At 41.3% G+C, this 24,886-nt stretch overlaps 3 protein-coding genes across 4 annotated transcripts; 2 read left to right on the top strand and 1 right to left on the bottom strand.

The window, feature by feature from the left end:
- Positions 1-83: 83 nt before the first annotated feature.
- cnrip1b (cannabinoid receptor interacting protein 1b) lies at positions 84-2,860 on the top strand. Of its 2 annotated transcripts, none has more exons than XM_042065736.1 (3): positions 84-450; positions 1,143-1,320; positions 1,683-2,860. In XM_042065736.1, exons 1-3 carry the CDS (start codon positions 272-274, stop codon positions 1,845-1,847), a joined length of 522 nt encoding a protein of 173 aa, XP_041921670.1. In that variant the 5' UTR covers positions 84-271; the 3' UTR covers positions 1,848-2,860. The 2 variants fall into 2 exon arrangements, with proteins under 2 accessions (XP_041921670.1, XP_041921672.1); XM_042065738.1 differs by having other exon boundaries at positions 1,176-1,320.
- Positions 2,861-3,515: 655 nt separating this feature from the next.
- Positions 3,516-20,728, top strand: ppp3r1a (protein phosphatase 3, regulatory subunit B, alpha a). Its single transcript, XM_042065174.1, has 6 exons — positions 3,516-3,809; positions 9,555-9,594; positions 16,411-16,587; positions 17,928-17,987; positions 18,109-18,293; positions 18,613-20,728. The coding sequence occupies exons 1-6, from the start codon at positions 3,807-3,809 to the stop codon at positions 18,658-18,660; spliced, it is 513 nt and encodes a 170-aa protein (XP_041921108.1). The 5' UTR covers positions 3,516-3,806; the 3' UTR covers positions 18,661-20,728.
- Positions 20,716-24,845, bottom strand: pno1 (partner of NOB1 homolog). Its single transcript, XM_042065173.1, has 7 exons — positions 24,544-24,845; positions 23,252-23,401; positions 21,786-21,869; positions 21,522-21,582; positions 21,312-21,429; positions 21,129-21,199; positions 20,716-21,026 (listed from the first exon to the last, which is right to left on the bottom strand). Exons 1-7 carry the CDS (start codon positions 24,739-24,741, stop codon positions 20,959-20,961), a joined length of 750 nt encoding a protein of 249 aa, XP_041921107.1. The 5' UTR covers positions 24,742-24,845; the 3' UTR covers positions 20,716-20,958.
- Between the last annotated feature and the right edge of the window lie 41 nt (positions 24,846-24,886).

Consider the following 24,886-nt stretch of genomic DNA (forward strand, 5'->3'; position numbering starts at 1 on the left):
TTATTTGAATGCATTTGCGTTTTTCTGCCATTATCTCATTAGATTCGTAGGAGACACGCTTACTCGGGGATTACAGACAGGGATTAGGCTATGCACAGGAAGAGCAGAAATTGCATTGAGGCCTATCTTTGGCGATGCGTTTTTGCGATTTTGGCACACAGATTCACGTCACAGCATTTTCATCTGTGCCAGTTTTGCTTAACCTCCCATTGACACCTGGTAGCCTGACGTTTCGCCGAGAGTTTAAAGGTAGCATCTTTTGCAGAGGATAATGGCTGACATTCCCCAGCTGATCAAAGTCTCCGTATCGTTGAAAACGACGCCCAACGAGGGACCCGTGTTCTTCAAAACCGATGGGACTAGATTTGATCAGAGCAGGACAATAAAATTACTCACTGGAACGAAATACAAAATTGAAGTGGTCGTCAAACCCGGGGCGGTGCAGGCTACGTGAGTATCGTGTCAGGAGGTAAATAAGAATGTTTCGGTAGTTGAGGTATTTTGAGGCAAATGTGGAGCAATGATTTCTGACCCATTACGCCCTGCAACTGGGCTTCGCTATACCTAAATCGATTTACAGACCGAGGCCTTTATTGCAAACTAGGAAAAAAAACACAAAGCATCGTGAAACTACATGGCTATAGCCTATATATAATACATGCAGAGGTAAAATGCAACGAAGAAATGACTGCGAATCTGGTTGAATCTGGAGTGTATCTGTCATATTTTGTATACTTGATATTGAATTTAGGACAGAGAGGGACCACATACAGCCATGAGATTATGTCGTCCAGTTGTCAGTGAAATCCACAGCCGATTAGGAGTCCTCCATTTGTAACACTGCTGCCTCGACCTCACGCAGAGGGTAAACCTATAGGCTACAACGTTATAGTGGTTACATTTATTTTTTTTCAGTTGAACTAGGTTTAATTAAACAAGCAACACTGATGACAATGTGACCCTGTTCTGTCTTGAATGAATAGTCGATTTCATTGAAGATTTAAAAATCAATATAAAACCGCCTTGTGATGTTTATTTTGTACCACCACACAGATGACATTGTCATATTTGATTTTGCATACAAGTTGCTATCTATCTATCTATCTGTCTATCTATCTATCTCATCATTCATTTTCCACTAGTCCATCCTTTTACTCATTTTTGATAACCATCAGGACCATGACTATAGGGGGAGTGACCTTCTCCTTGGAGCAGCAGTCCAAGGATCCTCAGTCAGCAGCGTACACTGGCTTATACAGCACAGAAGGTGTGAACCATACCAAGAGTGGCGAGAGACAACCTGTCCAAATAAGCATGGAGGTACCATAATGATATCAACCTTTCCTAGATACAAAAGTGGTAATGATATTGATATAGAGCAGTTTTTTTTTTTTTTTTTACTGTAATTGTTGGAAAGGGAACAGAGATGTTGTAGGATTGTTTTAGTGTCATGTTCAGGGGCGCCGCTAGGGGGACAACTCTTATCGCCCAGCACTGACAGACGCCCCCCCCCCCCCCCCCATAATACTATTATCTAACAGCGCCCCTGCTCATGTTGAGCATATTTCTGTGCCATACTCTATAGTAAGATATAGTTAACTGCTTGAGAGCATTATTTCACCATAAATACTCCTTCAAATGCAAACACCAATTAAGTTTTCACTGTTTGTGCTTTGTTTCAGTTCCCTGATGCTGGTCAGTTTGAGACAACGTGGCAGGTGAAGTACTACAACTACCACAAGCGGGACCACTGCCAGTGGGGCAACAGTTTCAGAAGCATTGACTATGAGTGCAAGCCTAATGAGACACGCAGCCTCATGTGGATCAATAAAGAGATGTTCGTCTGACTAGGGAATTGGCGCGACTTGCTGTCACTCCGCCTGGTTAAAAGTGATTGATAAACCTCACTACTGAGACGTCATTGATCAGGCCTGTCAGTGGACTGTACATATCATGTCATTACCAGTTCCTGTTGCCTCAGTGTTCAAGTGAACTGTGACCTGTGTGTGTTTGTGTGAATTAGGTGATCCAGTGGTGATATGTGGGCGTTGTCATAATGTAACTGACATTTACCAGCAGTTGAGTCAATAATGTTTAATTCAGAATATTAACCAGTCCAATACAGATCCTGGAGAATAATGACCAGCTAGTTACTGGTGCCACTCTCAATATGACTGTCTAAAGGAGGTGGAATGCTTCTCCGTGCACATTTGCGCGCGTCGAAGACGTGTGTGAATGACGCGCGGTCACAATTGTTGGGAGGCCCACGATGCCCCTGCATGGCGTGTTGTTGTCGCAATTCTCGTCATGCTCCCGTGCACGGGACAAAGACGCAGGACAAACAATAGTGAATCTTGTTGACAAAAAAGAAACAGAAACAGCTCATATTTTTTAACACTGACATGACGTCACTGACAAGCTCCAAGTTCGCTAAGAGACTAAACAAATGCAGTGTAAACCAGGCCTATTAGAGAGGAGGGTTATAGCTGGCCATTATTTTCCAAGATCTGTATGTTCTTTTGACTTTCTCAATCCCTATGCAGTTGTCTCATGTTCTACCTCTGGAGAGCCCAATCAGACTGAGGGATACTACCTAAGTGCTGACAGATTCAAGGGTTAATTTAAATATCTTGTTTGTGAACTGTGATAGTGTAGAAAATAAGCTACCCTACCTGCCTACATATCAGTTCTGATCTGTGTTTGTTTGTGAAATATTTTGTATTTCCAGTCACGTCAGAACCTAAATAGAAAGTGCATTTGCACACATTTGTATTTTGGCCATAAATAAACCAGAGACATTTTTAAAAGCTTAAGTTATTGTTAAAATTATGATTTTGTGATCTAGAGCGTTGCAAATAAAATCAAAGTGCAATATTATAACACAGAGTATGCACTGACCAAACCTCTATCTATCTTACTTGCATGTGCCAAAGCTATGTACAAATTGAATACAGTATGGGCCTGTTTGAGGTGTTCCTCAAGGGTTTCTGGGCTTTTCGAGATGAAACGCATTACTGAAAAGTATCTGCAGATGGTGCTAGTTTATCGAAAGAACCGCAAAACGATTTAAAATAGGTCTGTGAACTCTGATAGCAACATAAATGATTAGATGAAATGGATAAAGCAATATAAGCCAGCTAGCCAAATAGGATTCTCCTGAAATAGGTAGGACATTTACGCAGTCAAGGTGAAAATGCATTCTGCATGACCATATATATATTTAAAACATAATGTTACGCTTATTTAAATATGCTCAGCCACTTTACGCACATATCCAAGAAAGTACAATACAGGCCATAATGCTGCATGAGGCAAACGACCCGTTTCCTAGAATGTGCTTATCCGTTCGCATCTAGTCGAGCTCTACCTTACAATAAACCAAAATAAAAAGTAGCCTACAACGCACGTAGCCTATGCTACTGGCATTATCTGTCGGACAGTAGGCTATTCGTTCTGTTGAGATGTGCGCATGTAAGAGCGTAGTGAGAAAAAAGCACCCGGATGTACTGTAGTATTTGCACCTCCCCCTCTCTACCACCCCGTCTCTCCCTTCAACCTCGCCTCTCCAACCGAGCCTCTTCTCCTACTTCACTCCATAGACCCCTCCCTGCGGGTCTCCCCAAGTCACTGCAGTGAAACGCCCGGTGAAAGAGAGCGAGTGGTGAACCAAAAACACCCAACCGTGTTAATACGCTAATATCAGCTACTGCGTCGCTTCAGAAGGCCGACGTTCCACCCTTGGCGAAATCTGTCGATTGGCGTCTCTGCACATCTCTTGGTAGACGTTTCATCGTCCAACCGGCAAGATGGTAAGGACTGCTTGTGTTATAAGCTACTTGAACAAGAAGCTTGGTGTGTCGTGGCATAAAATGTCAAGACGCTGCATGCTCTTCTTGACATTTCAGAGTCGGAATCGCGTAACCTGTAATGCCTATGTAGGCAGGCTATACAACAGGAAAGCAGGGTTGATCGAGCGGAGAGACCAATTTCCTTGTAATTCTCCACCTTTGTGTAACGTAGCTATCGTCACAGTGGCCCAGATAATGCTGTTACCTACTCTTTCCCCTTCAAAGTGATATCCTAACAGTTGTAGGTTATAGTAAGACTAATTCAGTTACATCCTGCAGTCGCCACAAAGCCTTGGACTAATCATGAACAACGCGAGTTGAGAAATTGTTGAGCTATTGATGTGTTTTTCGCTTTGAACTGTATTGCCTGATTCACAATCAGTGGTCTCGAAGACCAACCGTCCAAAAAAAATAATGTTACAATGTCGATAAAGAGTCAGTGGTCTAATGTAGGAGCGTAATGAAGCAACAGTGTAACAGCCATCGAATGTTTACGTAAAAGCCATGAGCGTTACTGTAACCAATCGTCATATTCATTCATACACGGTCTGTACTTCTTTTGAAGTTTTAAATTCATCCACGTATTTGGTGGTATGTTTATTCATTTGTAACGACATAATTAGACATAGGCTACCATGATAAGGCCATCGATTATTAGCCTGTAGTACCTGAACTCCAACAGGTAGGCCTTAAGCGTTGTTTGTAGTCTGTGACAGGTCAGTCCCTTATTTAGTTAAGTCTGCTTATCTATGCTACATCTTGCATAGGCCTACAATGTCAGGCCTCGGGATTATGAGTATTTTGGCATTGTATAAGGATCTTATTAGTATTTTGACATTGTATAAGGATCTTTTTTTCACTTGGCTTTATCCAATATACCCCATAACCTACCATTTTACATGCTCAGGTCTGTTCTATAAGACTATTTATGTGGGTTAAGTTACCTATAAAGAAGTGCCATTGTTGGCGAAAGATTAGCCTTCTATTTTACTTATTCAATGGCCCAGTCATACCCAGTTGTAATGCAGCTATAACATTGTTTATCAATATGATAAATGTGGTATAATGCCTATATTAAGTTGAAAATTAAAGTCACCACTGACCTGGAACAGTTTGCCCACATTCTTCTAATTGCCATCGAGACTCTGCTTTGGTCTCCCCAGTGCTGCACGTGTGTAGATATTTTGTTACCTTAACAATAACATACTGAACTAGGCCTAAATGCAATTTACAGGAGTAGTGTCTTGGGACTTGGAGGGCATGTAGAGATGGATGCAGCTGAAATAATCCAAAAACGGTACCATTAACATCTGTATAACCCCATGTAGAAAGATACAATGATGCGGTGTTACTTGATCACTCAATAATAATGTGGTTCATTATATATTGCCAAATATCTGTGACAAAAACTGACCCAGCCAGTCAGTTGTTAAGTCAAACAGTTTAATATAAAAGACAGAATGTGGTGGCACTGCCAGGTCAAGGTTGTCCCTGTCACAGGATCCCCACAGGTCTATACAGCTCATCAACAGTAAATTAATGCACAGGGAACTATTTACAACAGAGACATCAGCCAAGTAAACACATTGCCACTTAAAGGCAACTGGCCGCCCAGTATCATGAAAGTACAACAACAGATTGTACAAAGTCACAATAGAACTTGTAAGTCATACCCAATTGACTGACTTGAGCATTTTGAGTAGGAAGAAGACCATTGTGCTGTCATATAGTGTTCAAGAGGTTTTATGAGGTGTTGAGAAAGGGTTGACATTGACAGCCAGATTTAAAAACTAGAGGACATTTACTTTTATTTATGTCAGAAAAGCCTTTCTCATGCACTACGACTCTCTCTCTCTCTCTCTCTCTCTCTCTCTCTCTCTCTTAGCAGAATCTCATCTCCCACAGAGATGAATATATCAAAGCAACAGCTTACCAATTAATTACCATAATCATTCTCCTATTTCGAGTTTAAACCATGCCAGAAATGGATGTTAATGATGCTAGATGTGTTCTTAAGATCATAGTCATCTGAATATTGTATACATCAAACGACGAACCGGGTAGGATAGGTTGTTGCCACGGCTGTTTAAACAAATTGTATTAAGTGGTCTAATTGATTCTGAAAAAAAAAGAATGAATAATTTATCACCACCACAAAAGCAATTTCTATGCAGTCCACATAGTCTGCTTTACATTTTGTCTTGTTCAGATCATAACAAGCTTGTTCTAAAGGGAAGTAAATCCAGAGATTGAAGCATTTATTTTTAACACTTACCCTTGAGACTGGATTTATTTTTGACAGGCAACATATAATTCATGAGACAGCCACTGAAGGCCACGGACTAGGATGTAACCGTAATCCTAAACCCACAATCTCCTTTACCTTAAGTCATTACCTCTTAGGCCTAAGGTTAAACTAGCAACCAGCAAAGACAGTGCATCCTCATGTGCTACCGAGCGCATCCGTATTTTATTCATATCTCCCCTGTGTTAAAAACACTTATTGGTTTCCTACTATTCACTTTGGGGTTTGAAGTCTTGATGACGGGAGATACGAGAGTGTTTGTGGCAGGTACTCAAGGCCAGGCTGAATAGATTTTGTTCTGAAGAGTTACAAGAACAGTCTGCGTGAGGCAGCGAGCGTGTTTCAAGTACCCTAGCAGCGCCTGAAACATCTCCCATGCTTTTGATATTTTCAGTGTGGCAGCAGGAGGGTTATTTCTGAGTAAGGGCAACCCTTTGAAATATAGTGTCCCATTGAAATGCTGTGGTCAGAGATGCAAACAACAATTTATATTCACATGAGTCAACACCAGCACTGCCATTTGTCAACACTGTTTTTGCCATGTGTTGATGCTAAAATGGGAATTATATGTTGTGTTGGGAGGATTTGATTATACAGTAGAAAGTCAGCTTTGTTTTACTCTGATCTTCTCAGAAATGCTTTCAAGATTCCCCAGTTAATCTTCCTTTAACATCTTTTGTTTGTATGAATTGTCTATGGTATGAAAGGGTAGCATCATGTTTTTATTTTTGACATATAAATCCCTGACTATACATTAAAGCAGTGTTTTACTAGCTTTCACCATCCAAAGCTGGAACACTGTGTTGACCAGTGCTTATATTGTGTAATAATCAACTCTTGGCCTTTGCAATGCCCGGTCGGGGAAACACTGGGCACTGGGTTTGTTTAGCCATCGGCTCATCGGGCACGCCTCTCCTCCCTGCTGGCCGCTGGGCTTGTGCGCTAGCCCATGCTGCAGTAATGCTGTGAGGCAGCGGGCATCACTCAGGCAGAAATCCCCATGATGGGGAAACTCCACAGTGGAGGTCACGTGGGAGACGGGCCCTCTCTCTCTCTCTCTCTCTCTCTCTCTCTCTCTCTCTCTCTCTCTCTCGCTTTCTCTCTCTCTCTCCCCCCTCTCTCTCTCCCCCTCTCTCTGTCTGTCTCACTTCTCTCATGAGTGGTCACAGAGCAAAACACTGCAGTGTTGGATGGCAGGATTGCAGAGGAGGGGATGCGGATGTAATACTGCACTGAGTGGCTGCCAAGTCGTTAGGTGTTCATGGGTGAATCTCTCAGTGAATCTAAAATGCATGTATGTTTGTATTCTAACCTTGATAACACCGATTCCATCTGAAGGCGTTATACTGTGCATCTGTGAGTAGTGAGAGTTCTCTGTGTCACAAGATTCCTGGGAGCACAAAGCATATTGTTGATCTGTTTTTAGGCCCGAAGCACTAGTTGTTTTCTTTCCATCTGCATCTTCTGCAAAGTCTATACAACCATAAAAACATCTGAAACATAGAATGCAAAAGAACATTGTGTTTTCATTTTTAGAGAACTACTATAAATATTATTGTTTTTATGGCATTTTGTAGGCATGTGTTTATTAAAATTATATCAATGAAACATCTTATGATGTTATTATTACACAGTTCTCATGTTGAATTGTACAATGTGGCCTTTATCCTTGTCTCCTGGTTATAAGTCACTGAAAAGATATCAGAGGAAAATGGCCTAATTTGAAGCAGAGTACTGTAATATGGAGGCAGTTTTGCTGCTTAATAGCACCCCCTGTCGTTCCAGGTGCATAGCATTGAGAATAATTAATTTGACCAAGGCCATTCAAGTAAATACAGTCATCTCTGGAATGTAGCTGGTACCCTAGTCAGTGAGCCTCTTGTTGAATATGGGTGTAACTTCAAGGTTGTAGGGCTACACTGATATACCTTCCCAAGTATCTGATAGTTCATGAACACAGTGACCATTAATGAAAATGGCAGAAGTATGGTTCTCATGGAACCATAACAGAAAACCTTTTTGTGATAAATTATCACTGCATACCACAAGATTCCAGCTTTTTGAGACAGGCATTGGCCAAGTGCATCATCTAAAGAGTTGGTGTGTGTGTGTGTGTGTGTGTGTGTGTGTGTGTGTGTGATTAAAATCTCTCATATGAGCACAGAAGACTTCTGGTTAATTTTCCTTATTCTAACCAAAAATCATGAAAATAAAGCATGTCATGGAAATAAAGCCATGAACATTTGTCAGTGTAAGTCTTAAGGAGAGGTATGTAAGGTTAAAAGAGGGTTTGATCATAAAATGTCCTGTTGTGCTCTGGGCAGTCATCTTAACAGAAATTCATTGTAAACAGTCTTTCTTTGTTTTGACATCAGATTGCATGGTCATAGAACATAAGCAAATTCAATGAAGGAAGTGTAGTTCATGGTTATAATGTGATCACATTGCAAAGTTTTGGCTCCTTCTGTGATACTTCATGCAGTGCATCCAATTATTGTTAATCTAGTAAAATTAGCAGATTAGCTGTGCAAGATTTGACCACTCTCTTACTCTCACCCTGCTTTCCACTTGGCTACATAGTTATGATGAGTGCTGCCTTGATTGAATTGATACACTGGCCCTTGCTTTCTTCTCCTGAGTCATCACTGTGGTAAAATGAGATGGGACTTCAGCGTGTCAGTCAAATTGTCCATTGCTCCAGAGGAGTCAGCCCCCACAGGACCTTGTCATAGCTACATGTCTGAGATATCTGAAGACTGTCTCAGGTCTATTCTCGGTGCATGGCAGAGGCCCTCTCTATTTCTATAGACCCTTTCAACAATAAAAACAAAAACAATGCTTGAACGTTCTATTTGGTTCCCAATCTACTTCCTCTGCATTAAGATAACATATGGAATGTTAAAACGGAAGCCTTGTGGGGCCAACTATGATGCTGATAATGGAACTTTCTTGAAAGGGTCTATATGTCATGCATTAGTGTTAATAATTAGTCCCTCATTCTGTGTGTGCATGCATTTTTGTGTTTTTTGGCACAAAAGATGTCTGAGATTTGTCTATACATAATATATTGCATTATATTATATTTATATTTTATATAGTCTTTTAAGGTTTGTAGGTACACTTTACTTCAGTTCAGATTGTTTGTCTCGTCAATTTCTACAATCACCAGAGACTTTTGTTCAGTTGCTTTCCCCCATGCTCCTAACTGACTGGTCCACTTTTGTATTTGGCACAAGGTTTCCTGCAGTAGCTAGAGCACAGTGATATTTTTGTCCCCTCTGTCCTCAAACTTCTTCCTGAATTATCCACTGCATGATTGTACTATGTGACCTGAAAACAGTGATAATAATTACATCTCTCTCTCTCTTTCTCTCTCTCTCTCTCTCATCTGTTTTTTACAGGGAAATGAAGCAAGCTACCCCATGGAAATGTGCACACATTGTAAGTAGTTTTTGTTAATCATTGCCATGTGTGTGATATGGATAGCAATTTGTGTGTTTGGAAAATGTCTATGCTATGTTTAATTAGACATAATTTGACAGTTAATTATCCCGACCCAGTTGCCTTTGCACTTACTTTGCATTTATTCAAAAGTTTCCTCTGCATAGTAGAAATTTAGTTCTGTGATCCATCCTGAGCATGGGCTCAAATAAAAGTGTGATGAAAGCAGTAAAATCGAAGTAAAATCTGTATGGATGACTACGCCTTGCAGGCAGGTGGCTATTGGTCAATTTAAATCTCACCAGAGGCTAAAGGGAAAGATGAGACGGCTAGAGGGAGACCCATTTTGCCCGGGCTAAAAATTCCCTGCCCAATCGTAAAGGTCAGTGCCAGGTCTACCAGGGAGCCATGCGCTTATTTTTAGTCGGGATGCACGCTTTTTAATTAGTTTCTTGGCCTAGCATGGCGTTGCACGCAAGAGAAGCCTCTTAATTCGAGGCGGGTGATTAGATCAGCTCCCAGCCCCGGGCGGCCCGAGCCCTGAGCAGCCCCCCTAACAGGACATGGCCACCGGCTGACTCAGCATGCCAGCATGGCCTATAAACGCAGGTTTCAACTGTCCAGCAGATCAGGTGTTCATGAGGCCCATGTGGACCTCTTAATGAGCTGTGAGACTGCGGTGCCCCCCGCACCCCCCACAACCACCACCACCACCACGGGGCAAGGGCCAGACTGAGCCTTCGCTCGCTAGTCGCTACGCTAACAACACCTCAGGCTTTGCCGTCATGGTGCTTGACACCAGAGGCCTCCCACCTCCCGGTAATACCCAGCAGCATTTGGAAGCCCAAAAAGTCTCCATGTCTCCTTTAATGGGCTGTCAGAGGATGGAAAACTTGGTTAGGGAGATGCAGAGAGTACAACAGGGAATAGAGAGGGCATGTTTGAGTTCAATGGAGGGTTTAAGAAGATCAAATAGTTGTAGGGGAAAAGTTTAAAGCTATACTGCATATAAGTGCTATAAGCTATAAGTGCAGTGTGAAAAAGCAACAGAAAGTGGGTCAAATGAGACAGGAAATATGGAAGGGGAAAGAGGACAAAGCGTATAAAATCAGGCACACCTGACATTGAAATGTCTTTATCACAGATCCATACAAATACACACACTCCACATTTATCGGAACCGTAGCATACGACAGAGAAACAACTGTTGCATACAATGGAGAAAGGCGTCTCCAACTCATAATAGCACACAAGCTGATTTCCATTTCAATTCAGTTTCACTGACTGTATCCCTCAAAGAGCACTGTCTACCTCTGTCTATGAAGGTGTGGCCTTGTGGGAGTGCAAAAGCAAAATCGTAACACATTGTTAACAACACATCGAGACGTGAACATGAAATCACAGCCACACAATGAATGAATTACAGTATGTTGGCACTGGGAAAAGGGATGCATTTCCTGAATGCATTTGAAGGAGTCTTCGAAATGGGACTGCATAGTTGCACAACTGACTCATTCGGTCGACATATGCAGCCCTGGAAGCGTGCGGCTCCTTAATTAAGACACAGTCACAATGCAACATTGTGCTTTTTATGCCTCCCACCGAGCACCACTGGTGCCATTGCATTCAGTGACAGCCCTGTCAAAACATTAGCACACACTTTGCTTGGCTAGCATCCCGCCAATGAACTGCCAAAGCCCTGTGTGAAGGTGGCCTAGGGTAATGTTCGGGGGGTGCCTGCCTTGCCCAGACCTGTGCATGCCTGTGGGTTTGGCCAGCACAGCACTGCTCAGTTCAGTAGGGCAGCGACGGCGTGCAGATGAATCAGCCGCCGCGGGGACCTCAGCATTCTGAGATTATTTCCAGCCCTGTGCTGTCGTGACAGGACAGCTGTTCGGCCCGTCAAGCACACGGACACTCTAGTCAGCCAGACCCGCGAGCAGCCCAGGCCATCGAGTCTCAAGCCTTTGGCCACTGAACACTAGACCGCCGCCTGCGGTCCCCTGTCTCTTGACCAATTAAATCAGGTCTAGCATAACAGCCAATGAAGGCTTTTTGCACTGACCCTTGTGTTACAGTTCGGACTCCTCCTCATTTGAGATGTGACATCCTTGTGGATGTACAGTAGCTGATATTGAATTATGGTCCTATCCTACGGTTGAAGGAAAGTGGATGAAGGAGGCACTACATGTTTTGAAGGAACCATTTTTGTGTGTGGAAAGATTATATTTGTTTACTGTTTGGGGAGCTATAACTGGGTTAGTCATAATATTAAATGTAGCAATTTGCCAAATGTTTATCTAGGGGCACCTAAGGCATATTTTTAGAGCTCTGTGCCAGTGTACTCAGTGAGTTATAAGACGTCGAGACACAGTTGGAGCCTTGATCTTTAAACCCTGCTGTTTGATGATGCATTTCAGTTTTCTGGCCCAAGTGATATATTTGTATCAGTAAGGTTCATAGAGAACAAAACTCCATAGATGGTTAATTAGTTTCTTTCCTTGGAGTCTGTCACAAATGAGAGAGGCAATCTCAGAGCCAGTCTCGCAGACGGTGGATTATGAACAGCATGGACAATACCAGTGGCCTAGTTATGAAACACTGCGTGTGGTAACATGGTTTTTTCAGGCAGCCAGTAGTGGCTAAACCTATGTTGATCTGCCTACTGCTGCCCAAAATAAACCTAGCCTGCTAGTTGGGTTTCCATGTTGCTAGGGGTTTCCCTGTGGGTGGGGGTGAGCACCAACAAGGGTGGTGGGTGGAGGTGGGGGTGGTACGGGGGGTGGGGTTTCTTGTGACCACATCACTAAAAATAACAATGGATACTCCCTTCACACTAGCTCACCAGAAGTAGAACGAGAGGCTGGGTGATAATGTAGCTTAGCATAGATGTGTTCCAAATAGGAGGGCTTTAACAGAACACTGTTGGAAGCTGCTAAATTCATCAGGTCCAGTCTAAACTTGGAGTCAATTTATAACTGCTATAATTGCAGTTGAGGAGTTAGGGAGAGGAGAAGGATTTGATCGGACTATTGACATGGGACAACATCGAGACCAGGCTCTCTAATTTTTCAAACAGTGAAAAATGTGGATGCTTCTCATTTTGTAGTCATTAACTAGGGTAGGTATGATGCTACACATGAATGATTCTGTTACGACAACATTTTGGAAGCAAGGAAGTATATTGCAGGGAGAGTATACTGGCTATATAGATTTGTAGTTGACCATTGGCACTGAAACAAACAGGAAAAATGGAGATATATTCACTTTTTAAGAACCTGAAGAATCAAGATGTAATAGTCCCCAAAATGAAAATGACAGAAACCCAAATCAGATTCATTGCCCGCCCCCCCCCCCCAACTTACGAGCAACTATCATCATGTTTAGCTCTGCTGTTCAGTAGTTGAGTGTTAACTATGAGGAAACTACAGGTCTAAAGAAATGATGAAGATGTGCTCTGTTCAGTGCAGCCCTAGACTGGGGTAGCAAGCTAGTTAAACTCAGAGAAGTATGATGCCCTATTGACACTCATAGAGCACCAGCACAAACTTCAGCTGTATCAGGGCGTGAATTTAGGGCAATGAAACAGGGTTCCAAGCCAGCTTGCTGCTCGATGGTGACACCTGCTGCCACTCAGGTGGAAGTAAATGATCGGCTCCATCTAAGCCTGTCACATTTTAAGCGGTTTATCTGCATTGTAGAGAGAGAACACCTAGTAATCAAAAAGCACAGCCAGTTGTAAGACAGAAAAAAAGGAAGACATCTTGAATCACATATGAAGACATCCAGTAGACCTGTATGCCATCGATTTTTTTTCTTCTCCCTCATGAAAGCATGCATAAGATGATGTTTACTTTTGTGAGGTGTGCAAGCATATCAGTGTTTGCATACCATTCATCCACTTAACAAGAGGGCATCAGTATCTGTACCCCCATCCGGTGGCATCATGAAGGTCTGTGCTAATGGAGAAGTTAGGTGGATAATGCGTAATTGCAGGCACCAATGTAAAACATTGTCAGTCCTTTCATTAGTTTAATTGGCTGCGGCACATAAATGTTAATTATCATACAGCCGTAACCTGTAATTCTCTCTGACTAGTAAGTGGTGTATAAATAGGTTAATGCAGTAGGCACAATCACACTGATACTTTTAAAATGAGCTTTTGTCTAAAGGAACATTTGTTACAATTAGGTGTTATTTAGACCCATTCATCGTGAGTCCGTCACAGCAAAACGTGAGTGCCTGTTCATGTGCCGATGGACTGTTGAAGTAGTGCAGATGTGTCTGTGAACATATTTCATGCTAGTTCATATGCCTCCTCACATGTAGACCCTTTAAGAGCTTGTTGCCTAGTAACAGTGTCCGTTGGTTTTGAATGATTCAGCTTCCAGCCTGTCCTGTGTGAGCCCCATAAACAAAGGTAACATTCTGAATTCTGAAACGCTGCTCAAGTGCTGTGTAAGTGGCATATCATCTACTACCACAGAGCTTAAAGTTCTCAGGGACTCTGCCGGAATTCAGGCGTGGGCCAGTCTGCTCAAGATTTGAAAACAGATCAATATAACGGCTTTGACCGTTTCTAATAACTGCAATAAGAAGTAGTCACTGCTGAAGATGTTGTAACATGCTATTATGTGTACTTTAGATGCCTGTCCATAGCACTGGCCATATTATAATCTTTGGGAACATCTCCCGGACCTGTACAGGAACACATTTTGATAAGGAAGTGGTCTTTGCTGAATGCTGTGTATATCTATTATCTACCTAGTAATGGTTTTGCCATTTAAACACCGTAAGTCATAAATAAGTACTCCTGAACATTGCAGGCTTACTCCATCGCAGACATAGAAGAGAAGCGAATGATATTATGAAATAGTAGTATAGAGTCTTTATTGTCCTATAAGGATATTGTTTTTCACACATATCATTATTACATTCCATGCAGGATATACACAGCCTCATACATATAACATATAACATGACACACCCCATACCCCCCCAGTTCCCTCCCTCCTTAACACCATACAAGCAAAAAGGTGGACAGTGCAGACAACATAAAACACAAAAGAATAGGGGGGATGGATGATTGTCACAGGAGTTTGTTTAGTGCAGTGATTGCTGAGGGTACAAAACGTTTCTTAAAGTGTGCTTTTTTTCCAGTCCAGGGCTCTGTATCTGTGGCCAAATGGGAGTAGGGTGAAGAACCGGTTCAGGGGATGGTCAGGGCTGCTTACTATGGTGCGTGCAAGGCGTGTGGTGGCTGTGTCATTTGCATCAGTGAGGCTGGGGGTGGGAAGCTGTATTATCTTGGATGCTAAGTGTGAGATTTTAATAAGTTTGTTCTTGCTGGTGACATTTAGTATGGTGAAGAAACAGGGGGAGCAATAGAGTAGAAGGGGTTGGATTATGCTTTTGTAGAGTAGTAGAAGGAGATGGGGGGCAACATACAGTGATCTTAGTTTGCGTATTGCATACAGTCTCTGTTGTGCACGTTTCTGTGTAATGGTGACATGTTCATTGAAGTTAAGCTTATTGTCAATGGTGAGACCAAGATATTTGAAAGTGCTGACCTGTGCAACTGGTTGGCCATGGATGGTGATGTGAGTGAGTCCAGGGGGTGATTTTGATGCATGAATGGCCAGTTCTTTTGTCTTGTCAATGTTGAGTTGGAGGTAGTTATCAGAGCACCACAGTGCAAAATCTGTGATGGACTGGTGGTAAGCTGTGATGGAACTGTTGTCTGTAAGTAGTCCTACTATGGCTGTGTCATCTGCATATTTGTAGTAAGTGGTGTTGGGTAGTGAACTCTGGCAGTCATTTGTGTAAAGTGTGTACAGGAAGGGACTGAGTATGCAACCTTGTGTACAGCTAAGCTCGCAAACAGTATGCACCTTTGAGTATGCATTTAATACTATGTGTTTTACAAAATAAAATGTGGATTACATAACTAATGTATTCCCCCACAGTCATAAAATGACTAGAGTGCTCCAGGCCACCATTGCCTCTACTCATCCTCCATGCACACAATCATGTCCGCACATCTTTTCTTAGTCACTGAGCACATGCATCGTGGCATGGAGGAACAGGCTTGCAAGCCACATACTAGAGGCATGAGCTTTCAACTCAGGTTTTCACTTTCAGCTCTTGGGATCACCCCCACCACCAACACCCCCCCTTTGTCTTGTTATCTTACTCAGTTCTTGTCTCTGGTCTTTCCCCAAGATAAGGTCAATTAAGTGTGTGTGTGTGTGTGTGTGTGTGTGTGTGTGTGTGTGCTGTTCGATCTCTCTTATCTGTAGTTTGTGTAAAGATTAATAGAAGTATCTTGGCGGTCTGATTAGGTAGTTAGGGGGGAAGGAGCTTGGGAGGGAGAACAGGGTCATGTGGTGGCAGTGAATAAGCTTATAGTAACCAAGCATGTAGTTCAGAAGCTTAGCATCACTAGTGCATTGAGGAAGTTGGCCTCAGTATGGCTGGGACGCCCGACGTGCTCAGTCAGCCACAGTGAGGGATGGGTAACGCGCTCCGTGGCGGCAGCAAGCCTCATGCGTCCGGCTGTAAGTGGACACCCGAGCATACTCGTCTCTTCACGCTAGCCACTGTCTTAACGCGGCAGTTTCCCCTCACTTAGCTGGGAAAGGGAAACGGGAGGAGTGAGCACCGCTATCCTACGAGCTATCCTACGAGCGTTTAGAGTAAGGTGCGTGTGGAAGCTCAATGCTGTCTCATTTGCATCTGTCCTTTTTGCTCAATAGATGTGTTGTGTTTCTTTTTTTCTTTCTCTCCCTCTCTCCCCTTCTCTTTTCTTTTCCCCAGTCGATGCTGATGAGATTAAGAGGCTAGGGAAGAGATTTAAGAAACTCGACCTGGATAATTCAGGATCCCTGAGTGTTGAAGAGTTTATGTCCTTGCCGGAGTTACAACAGAATCCTTTGGTGCAACGGGTCATAGATATATTTGACACAGATGGCAACGGGGAAGTTGACTTCAAAGGTGAGATCCATTTCTGATTTGAATTCATTGGTCTGTTTGTAGTCCCATGTGCAATCTCTGTGCCTAGTTTGATAGGCAGATAAAACATTATAGGCTAGACTCGGCTTATCTCCAAACACGTGGCTAATGTAAACGTGGCTGTTTATACACACCAAGATAATAACTTTATTTGTGTCTGGAGAATTTTCATGAACACTGCAACAGTGTGCGCTTTGTTTTTTTTTGCGACTGTACAGGAAATGCCTGTAAATCACATTCGTCTCAGGCTTATTCGTCATAATCAAGGCGCTAAGACTTGCTTGAAAACAGCCTCATTCATTGTGCTCTTGAGCAGGAATGTCCCTTTCTGGTATAGAGCCTCACGGCAATATTAATCACATTTCATGATTAACAAAAGGAGCTCGATAACCAGGGGAAGAGTTTAGGACTTTGGCCCCTTAAGGCGTCTTCCAGTATAGACTGGTTTTGTCCTCTTATCGCGTGAGATGAACCATTGATTGGCCTTAGGGTGTCCAACCTCAGGATACACTGACATATGACCTAAAATGAAAACACTGATAGGGATGAACCTTTACTAGCCTTTTCAGAAGTATAGTTATGTGCAGAATAATAGCAGTGTCAAATTGAATAAAGCTCAAAATCATTAGAATACAGTGATGGCCAAAAGTATTGGCACCCATGCTAAAGTTGACTGAAAAGAGGAATATAAAATCATCTTTTGGAAATTGATCTTAATGCCTTAAGTGAAAAATGAGGAAATATCTAACCTTTAAGGACACCAATTTTCTTTGTGAATGAATAATGTATCATAAATAAATAAATGTTCTTCCTTAAAATACAGGGGTCATAAGTATTCCCACCCCTATGTTAAATTCCCAGACAGGCAGATTTTTATTTTTAAAGGCCAGTTATTTCATGGATCCAGAATACTGTGCATCCTGATAAAGTTACCTTGGCCTTTGGAATTAAAATAGCCCCACATCATCACATACCCTTCACCATACCTAGAGATTGGCATGTGTGTTATTTCAGTTAGCCTATTAGCTGGTTTGATTTGCATTGAGCTCAATGAGCATCAGCTATTCTAAGGATTTTGAGCTTTTTTCAATTTTTTAAAACGCACTGCTATTATTCGGCACATAACTGTAGCTGGACTTACACTTTCATAACAAACAATTCCTAATGAGACATATGCCTGCATTTGTAGAAATACATTTTTCCTTGTATAAGGTTGACTTCTTGGTTAATGTACTAGTACAAGGTTGATTGATAGGTAAACTGACCTTGTGTCAGGCACAATCCTCACTGTCACTCACTAAGAAAATTATTATGCTTTGCAGAGTTTATAGAGGGTGTGTCCCAGTTCAGTGTCAAGGGAGACAAGGAACAGAAGCTGCGATGTAAGTACTCTCAAAACATTCATATTGATCAGCTGCAATTAACCTATCTTTTTCACAGACATGTATATGAAGATGAACATATATATTTTTAAATGTTTTTGCCTTTTCTCTCAATGCACAGTTGCCTTTAGAATCTATGACATGGACAAAGATGGCTACATATCAAATGGGGAGTTGTTCCAGGTGCTCAAAATGATGGTTGGGAACAACTTGAAGGACACCCAGCTTCAGCAGATTGTTGACAAGACCATTATAAATGCAGACAAGGATGGAGACGGAAGAATATCTTTTGAGGAGTTTTGCGCAGTAAGTTTTCCCGTTTTTAGTCAGCTTTGGATACAATGCGATCTAATGATGTTGATGCATTGCATTTTCAGACTGATCAGACATCTTGGCTCTGACTAGCAGACAAAGGGATGTGTTTACAAAGCTTTATATACAGTATTTTGCTGTAACTGTCTGAAAACAGGTCTGAATAGCATGGGATGTGTTGTATAACATACAAAAACAGATCTAACACAGATCGTGTATGTACACTGACTGCAAAGACTGACAGTCAAAACTCAGTCAAACTGAGTGGCTTGGATCTCTTACCTTTGCTGTGTATCGCCTGTCTCTTACCTAGGTTGTAGGAGGCCTTGACATACACAAAAAGATGGTGGTGGACGTGTGAGCTTCCTGACTGATCCGCAACACACAACATGCTTTCTTCTCCATCTCTCCGACCATCAGCTCAAGATGTCAGGCAGTCGCTCTCTATGTATTTAAATGGAAGTATTTTCTCTGTGAAGCCACTTTCTTCTAACACGAGCCTCGTGAAGCCAACTTGTGTTATTGAACTCTTCTCCTGTCAATAACCCTGGTGTAGCACTTTAAGAGACTGAATGATGGCTAGTCTTGTAAGAGCATCTCTATTTGGCGGTGAGAAGGGAGGAAGTTTGGCTTGTTTATATTTTGTTTGTTTTTTATTGTTATTTTTTAAATATTTATTTGTTCTCATCTTTTTTTAAAACAAAACATGTCTTGCTTTTTAAGGGGAAAATGTGCAGTTAGCTGAGTTGCAACTTAACATACTTGATCCGTAAAATATAACTGTAGGATGTGCTGTGCCAAGCAGAATATTTAATTAATCAATTCAGAAAACTGTACCATCATATTAAATTTGGAAGACATAACTGCAATTGCATGATTAATATAACTGTATGCAATTTCATTTCAAAGCAACCGATAAGGCAGTGGGATTTTTTTCTATAATACACTTTGTAATATGAGGTTTTGATTAGATTTGATAAATTTAATTTTGCTTCCAGTCTTGTTAAGATTCTTTTGTCACTTGTTTATATTGTTGCAGAGTAATGGGTTTCTTTGTGTTGCTTTCAGATACATAGTAAAGTAGAATTAGATGCCAAGAAAGTGTCGTCTTAGCAGTTTTTTTGTGTTCTTGTAACACACTTTACTTTAGTAAGCAAGCAGTCTGCATCCTCATCACACACGCCAGTGCTTACCATTGACCAATACACGTTGCAAAATTTCTATTAAAACCATTAAGAATGTTTTTATGGACTTGTATTTTCTTATAGAATTGCATTTGGAATGCAGTCAATGTTCACAAAACCCAAAGTTTTAAGTGTTGATCTCTAATTCTGGAAGTCCAATACATCTGTTGTTGCGCTTTTATTCACAAACTGCTGGCAGAATTTTCCTCTTTTATAAGTCAATATATGTATATTAAGTACTCATAAGCATTGGCTCATCTTCAGATAATCAGAGGAAAGCTTTACACATGTATACAGTTCATCGTCCTAAGGGTCGCTGTGCACTGTAATTTCAGTTTTTGTCTTCTATATAGTGCAATGGAATAACTGTACTCTTGACATTTACATATTGGCATGACAGGCGTACAATTGAATACACTTTGTGAATTGTATGTGGACTTTTTTCTTTCTAAGTAGGTTTCTTTCCCCTGATGGATAAAACCCACAGTATGTGAGCACTCAAGGAGTTATTAGTTGTGAGAACACTTCCTCAAACCAAACGATGGTATACATTAGGTGAACGAGAGCACTCTGTGAAATTTCAACTTGTGCATGTGCTTCAGCACAATTGGAGTGATTCTGCTGACAGGTGGCACAAAGCAGTCACCATTATGGTGCACAATCTTACAAATCTGTTCGATTGGGGAAACAAGGGTCTTGCATGACATGGAAACTTCCCTTAATGCATGTCAATCCATTTTGAAATGCTCCTATTGTTTACACAATGATTGTGATGTTTATAATATATTAACAATTAAAATGTTTAATATGGATGTTGCCAAAATTTGGTAAGTGTACACACGATTGGTAATAACCATAAGTGAACCTACTTCAGTGTAACTTTTATACTCACCTGGATCAATGAAATGCTTGAATTCCACTAACGTTGCATATCTGGTCCTGTCAACTGCCACATACTCTGCTTAAAAGGGGATTTTTTTTTTTGTACATAAATATTTGTTTGATGCGGTTCCAGCTCTTCACTGTCCATATAACCAATTGAAGTTTCAGTTATACCATACCTTTAGTTTGGTGGAATGGATACTTAGTGTGTGTGAGGGGGGCAAAAGCATAAAAGTTTTAAAGAATTAAGTTTCAGTTTTAGGGTTTTTATCCTTCTCTGCATGCTGCATCTTATGCTGTGGGATTCTTGGACTTAATACTGTATGAAAAAAAAAAAACAATAAACTTGAAACATTTAATCTGTTTAATAGTTGATCTCCGTCTCATTTTTCCTTCTAGTAAATACTTTTTTGTTATTTCACAATATCCACTCATGGATAGAACACAAAAAGGTCCATTGGTCGGGAAATCCAGAGATTTTCCCCACAGTTCCACATAGTTGAGGCAAAGAGTCCACCTCAAAGGTGATGGGTGTGTTACCAACCCAAGGCCAAGTATACCAACAGGAAAAGCGACAGAACAACCTCTTCATGTTAAAATCTCTCTGCTGCTCGGCTTGCCACTGCTCTGATATTCCCGTAGACCTTTGATGGTGGACTCCCTGTTGGGTAGAGTTGGTGGAAAAAACCTCAAAGTCAAGAACTTGCTACAAAATATTATAGTGATGTCTACAGAAACTACTATACAACACATATTTACTTACCCAGAATTAGGTTGCATATCGCTGTCCGTGCCATTTTAATGTTTTGAAAAGACCCAAGTAAATGAACCTTCCTGAAAAAACATGAAGGATAACGATATTCATGGTTTTGGAAAGAAAAAGCATAGGTCATGAGGACATATTGTAATGGCTTTCATTCGTCCTATAAGAAGAGATCATACTCACGTGTCTGCGAGCACAATCCTTGTCTTTGTGACATTCTCAATGGTGAATTTTGTTTTCCCTCCCTTTCCTGCTATTCTTCCAATTGCTCGAGATAAGTGGTCTCCTTTAAGGGGTTTCACTGATCAAAGGCAAACAGAATGAGAGGTGAGTGAAGAGTGCACAGCTACTGAGTGAAACAGGAGCAGCATGCAGCATCTGGACACAACTTACCATCTGTGACATCAAAGGTTTCCAGAAATAGTTCATCCAATCTGATGAGAGCTAAAGCATCCTGTGAGTAATAATGGAAATGGAAGATATAAAAGCAGAATCAGATACATGCTGATCCAAGCAGCCGTAATGAAACTATGAACCCCCCCCCCCCCCCCCCCCCCAATACGTTCAAGATAACTGTGGTAGAAACTTGGTGGTCACTTTTTTGAAACGGGCAACAGTGTCATATGTATATGCCCCATATGTCAATAATACACTTACCTCAACTTGGAATCCTAACACAAAGGCTTTCACAAAGTCTGCTGCTTTTGTGAGGGCACCAATGTCCTGAGTTTCTTTACATGTCTGTACACAAATAGCATAACAATAATCACTTACTGTATCTTCACTATATATATAGATAGATAGATAGATAGATAGATAGATAGATAGAATAGATAGATAGATAGATAGATAGATAGATAGATAGATAGATATATAGATAGATAGAGAGAGAGAGAGAGAGAGAGAGAGAGAGAGAGAGAGAGAGAGAGAGAGGCCTATATGCATCTAGAGACAGTCAGTGTTTGACCACATTAAATCATGACTACATGAATGATCAATGGCCTACAGCAGCGGTTCCCAAACTTTTTTTTCCTGCGGACCACCTGCTACATCCTGACTCGCCTCGCGTACCCCCCACCATCCGAAAAGTAACACATTCTATTGACGCATTCCAGATGGCATCATGTTTAATTAGCCACGCTATATGACAACAAATAGCAAAATCAAAATGCGCAACTTGTCTATGAGCTCTCACGCTAAAAAAAAACAGTGTGGAGAACAACATTAGACTGGTTAGATAGTACCTCACTGCAAACCACACACTGTGGCTTTGGGCAGTCTGTCTCCCAATCCACTTGAAGCCCAGGCCTATATGCCTCATCATAGGCTAGCCTATTTTTTTCTTTGCGCAGTCTTTTCTGTCTCATCTTTTTTTTACCCCCCTGCGCTCCACCTCCATCATTCTGCCCCCCATCCCATCGTTACCCGTCTCCTGCTCTCTCGCTTAGATCGCTTTAATTAGTCCTTTTGGACAGTGTCCCTGTTTTTAGACAGTTTTCCATGTTTGCGTAGCCTTCTACATAGCCTATACTTCCACGAAACTAACATGCCAGATATTCTGGCTGCCCGCAGGAAATCATATGCATTGTGGGTAGCTTTTTTTTTTTTAATGAAAACATAGCCTGCTATAGAGTTTACAAATGATTTCCTTTAATTTCACGTTTCCATTAGCCTGGCTAGCGCCACCACTTCTCAATGAGACGTGGTCTGGGAACCAAACGTTCATTTTCTCATATTTGAAAAAAATGCCCAGATCCGTTTATTGGGTGCCACGGATGTCTATCAAATGCGTCTGTGCATAGCTCATCATCGTCTTGCTTTCCCCCCTGTTCTGTGATTGGTTCCCTATCTCAGGCGAAAATTTGCTCCATGGTCTCCAGGCTGCCTTAGCAGCGTGAATCAAATCGCGAGCAAGGCAGCATGGGAACACCCAGGCTACGTTTCCATATCATTATAACCCAATTAGAAATGATTTATTATTTATGAACTAATTTGATTATTAATTAATTATTTAATCATTTTTAGCACATTTCCATCATTGCCCTTTTCATCTCGCGTACCCCCTAGTGGCAGCTCGCGTACCACAGTTTGGGAATCCCTGGCCTACAGTATAAGACACTCACTTTTATCTCAACATTTCTTGTTTTGAGGTTGAATCTGACTTGTAGTTGTAAATTTTCAACAATGGGTGTGAAAATCTTTAGCCAGTTCTCTTTGAGGGGTGTATAGCGGTGAGCAGGTACAGCAACTTTTCGCATCTCATCTGTCCCACCCTGTAAAAGGAGACAGAGAACACATGTTAAATAAAGTTGTTTCTCAGTTTCATGATACACTGAATATCAGAGGCGGACAGAGTACACAGCTTCATTACTTGAGTAAAAGTACAGACACCCCTTGCTAAATTTTACTCAAGTACAAGTAAAAGTACAACAGTCAGATGTCTACTTAAGTAAAAGTACTGAAGTACTTGTTTTTAAAAGTACTTGAGTATCAAGAGTAGCCTACATTTTCTAAATATTGCATTACTACTGCCACATTTATGTACAGAAACGTCCTACATGGAGTTATGAAAAATGTTAATGTTATTACCTTGGAAAATGTAAAAGGAATTAGTAGAGTAAAATCAAGTTATTTTCATCTTTTTACCATGTTGCCAGGGATGGGCAGTATTTCTAATACATGTATTTAAAATACGTATTTCATATACAAAATACTATTTTGTAATTGAAACACTTGAAGCAAAAACTATCATTAACTTGTTCAGAAAATTTAAATAGTCTGGTGAGGTAGGGCCACGGGTTGGCACATTCCCGGGATGGAACTGCTGCGTCTTCATCCATTGTTTCGTCTCTTATCTAAATCTGACCATGGAGTTGACTTTGGGAAAGCTGAAGGTGATTGCTGATAGACTGTCTCAATCAGCGGCGCCTGCACAATCCAATCACGTTTGAGAGGGAAACAACAAATTGATGGTTTTCCGAGATTTTTCTTTTTTCCTTTCTTTTTTAAAATAAGTAACGGGTACTCACGGTTACGGATAGAAATGTAGTGGAGTAAAGAGTACAATATTTGCCTCTCAAAAGTACTTGAGTAAAGTCATGAGTACTCCCCAAAAGTGATACTCGAGTAAAGTACAGATCACTCAAAATTGAACTCAAGTACTGTAATCAAGTAAAAGTACTCCGTTACTGTCCGGCTCTGCTGAATATTATGACTGGGTCAGTCTAACATTAATATTCACAACACTGTGTCTGACAAGTCGACTGGTCTACATGTTTCAAGAGATTGCGCATGCGTGAAGTCCATGATGCACGTGTTTGCATCCACCAGCTGATAATCGACGACACACAACATACCATAACATACACTGTGAAAACAAAGAACTACAAAGACAAATTAAAGTTTTATACTCTACCATAAGTTTATCTCCCGAAATAGCTGGAAATTGAGGTCTTTTCCTTGCAGTCGTATCTTCTGATTCCATTTCCATTGGCCCGACCTCCCGTTTACGTTTTTGAGTCTTTTTGTATGTAACCTCTTCGAATGAATCTGCGTTCTTTTCACAATCCATCGTCGAACTCGTTTCTGTTGTTTTACTTGTTACAGTTTCCATCTTGAGAAGTGGCGATTGAAAGGTGTAAAGCAAACTTTAGTTATGGAGATGATCTACTAACAGGACACGCAGATATGCCCCATGTTGTTGAAAGGAATCGTAGGTGTCCGCGAAAGGCCTATATTTAAGTGACATTTGCTTTGAT

This window comes from Alosa sapidissima, chromosome 16 (genome assembly GCF_018492685.1).
Source record: "Alosa sapidissima isolate fAloSap1 chromosome 16, fAloSap1.pri, whole genome shotgun sequence".
Lineage (NCBI taxonomy): Eukaryota > Metazoa > Chordata > Actinopteri > Clupeiformes > Clupeidae > Alosa > Alosa sapidissima.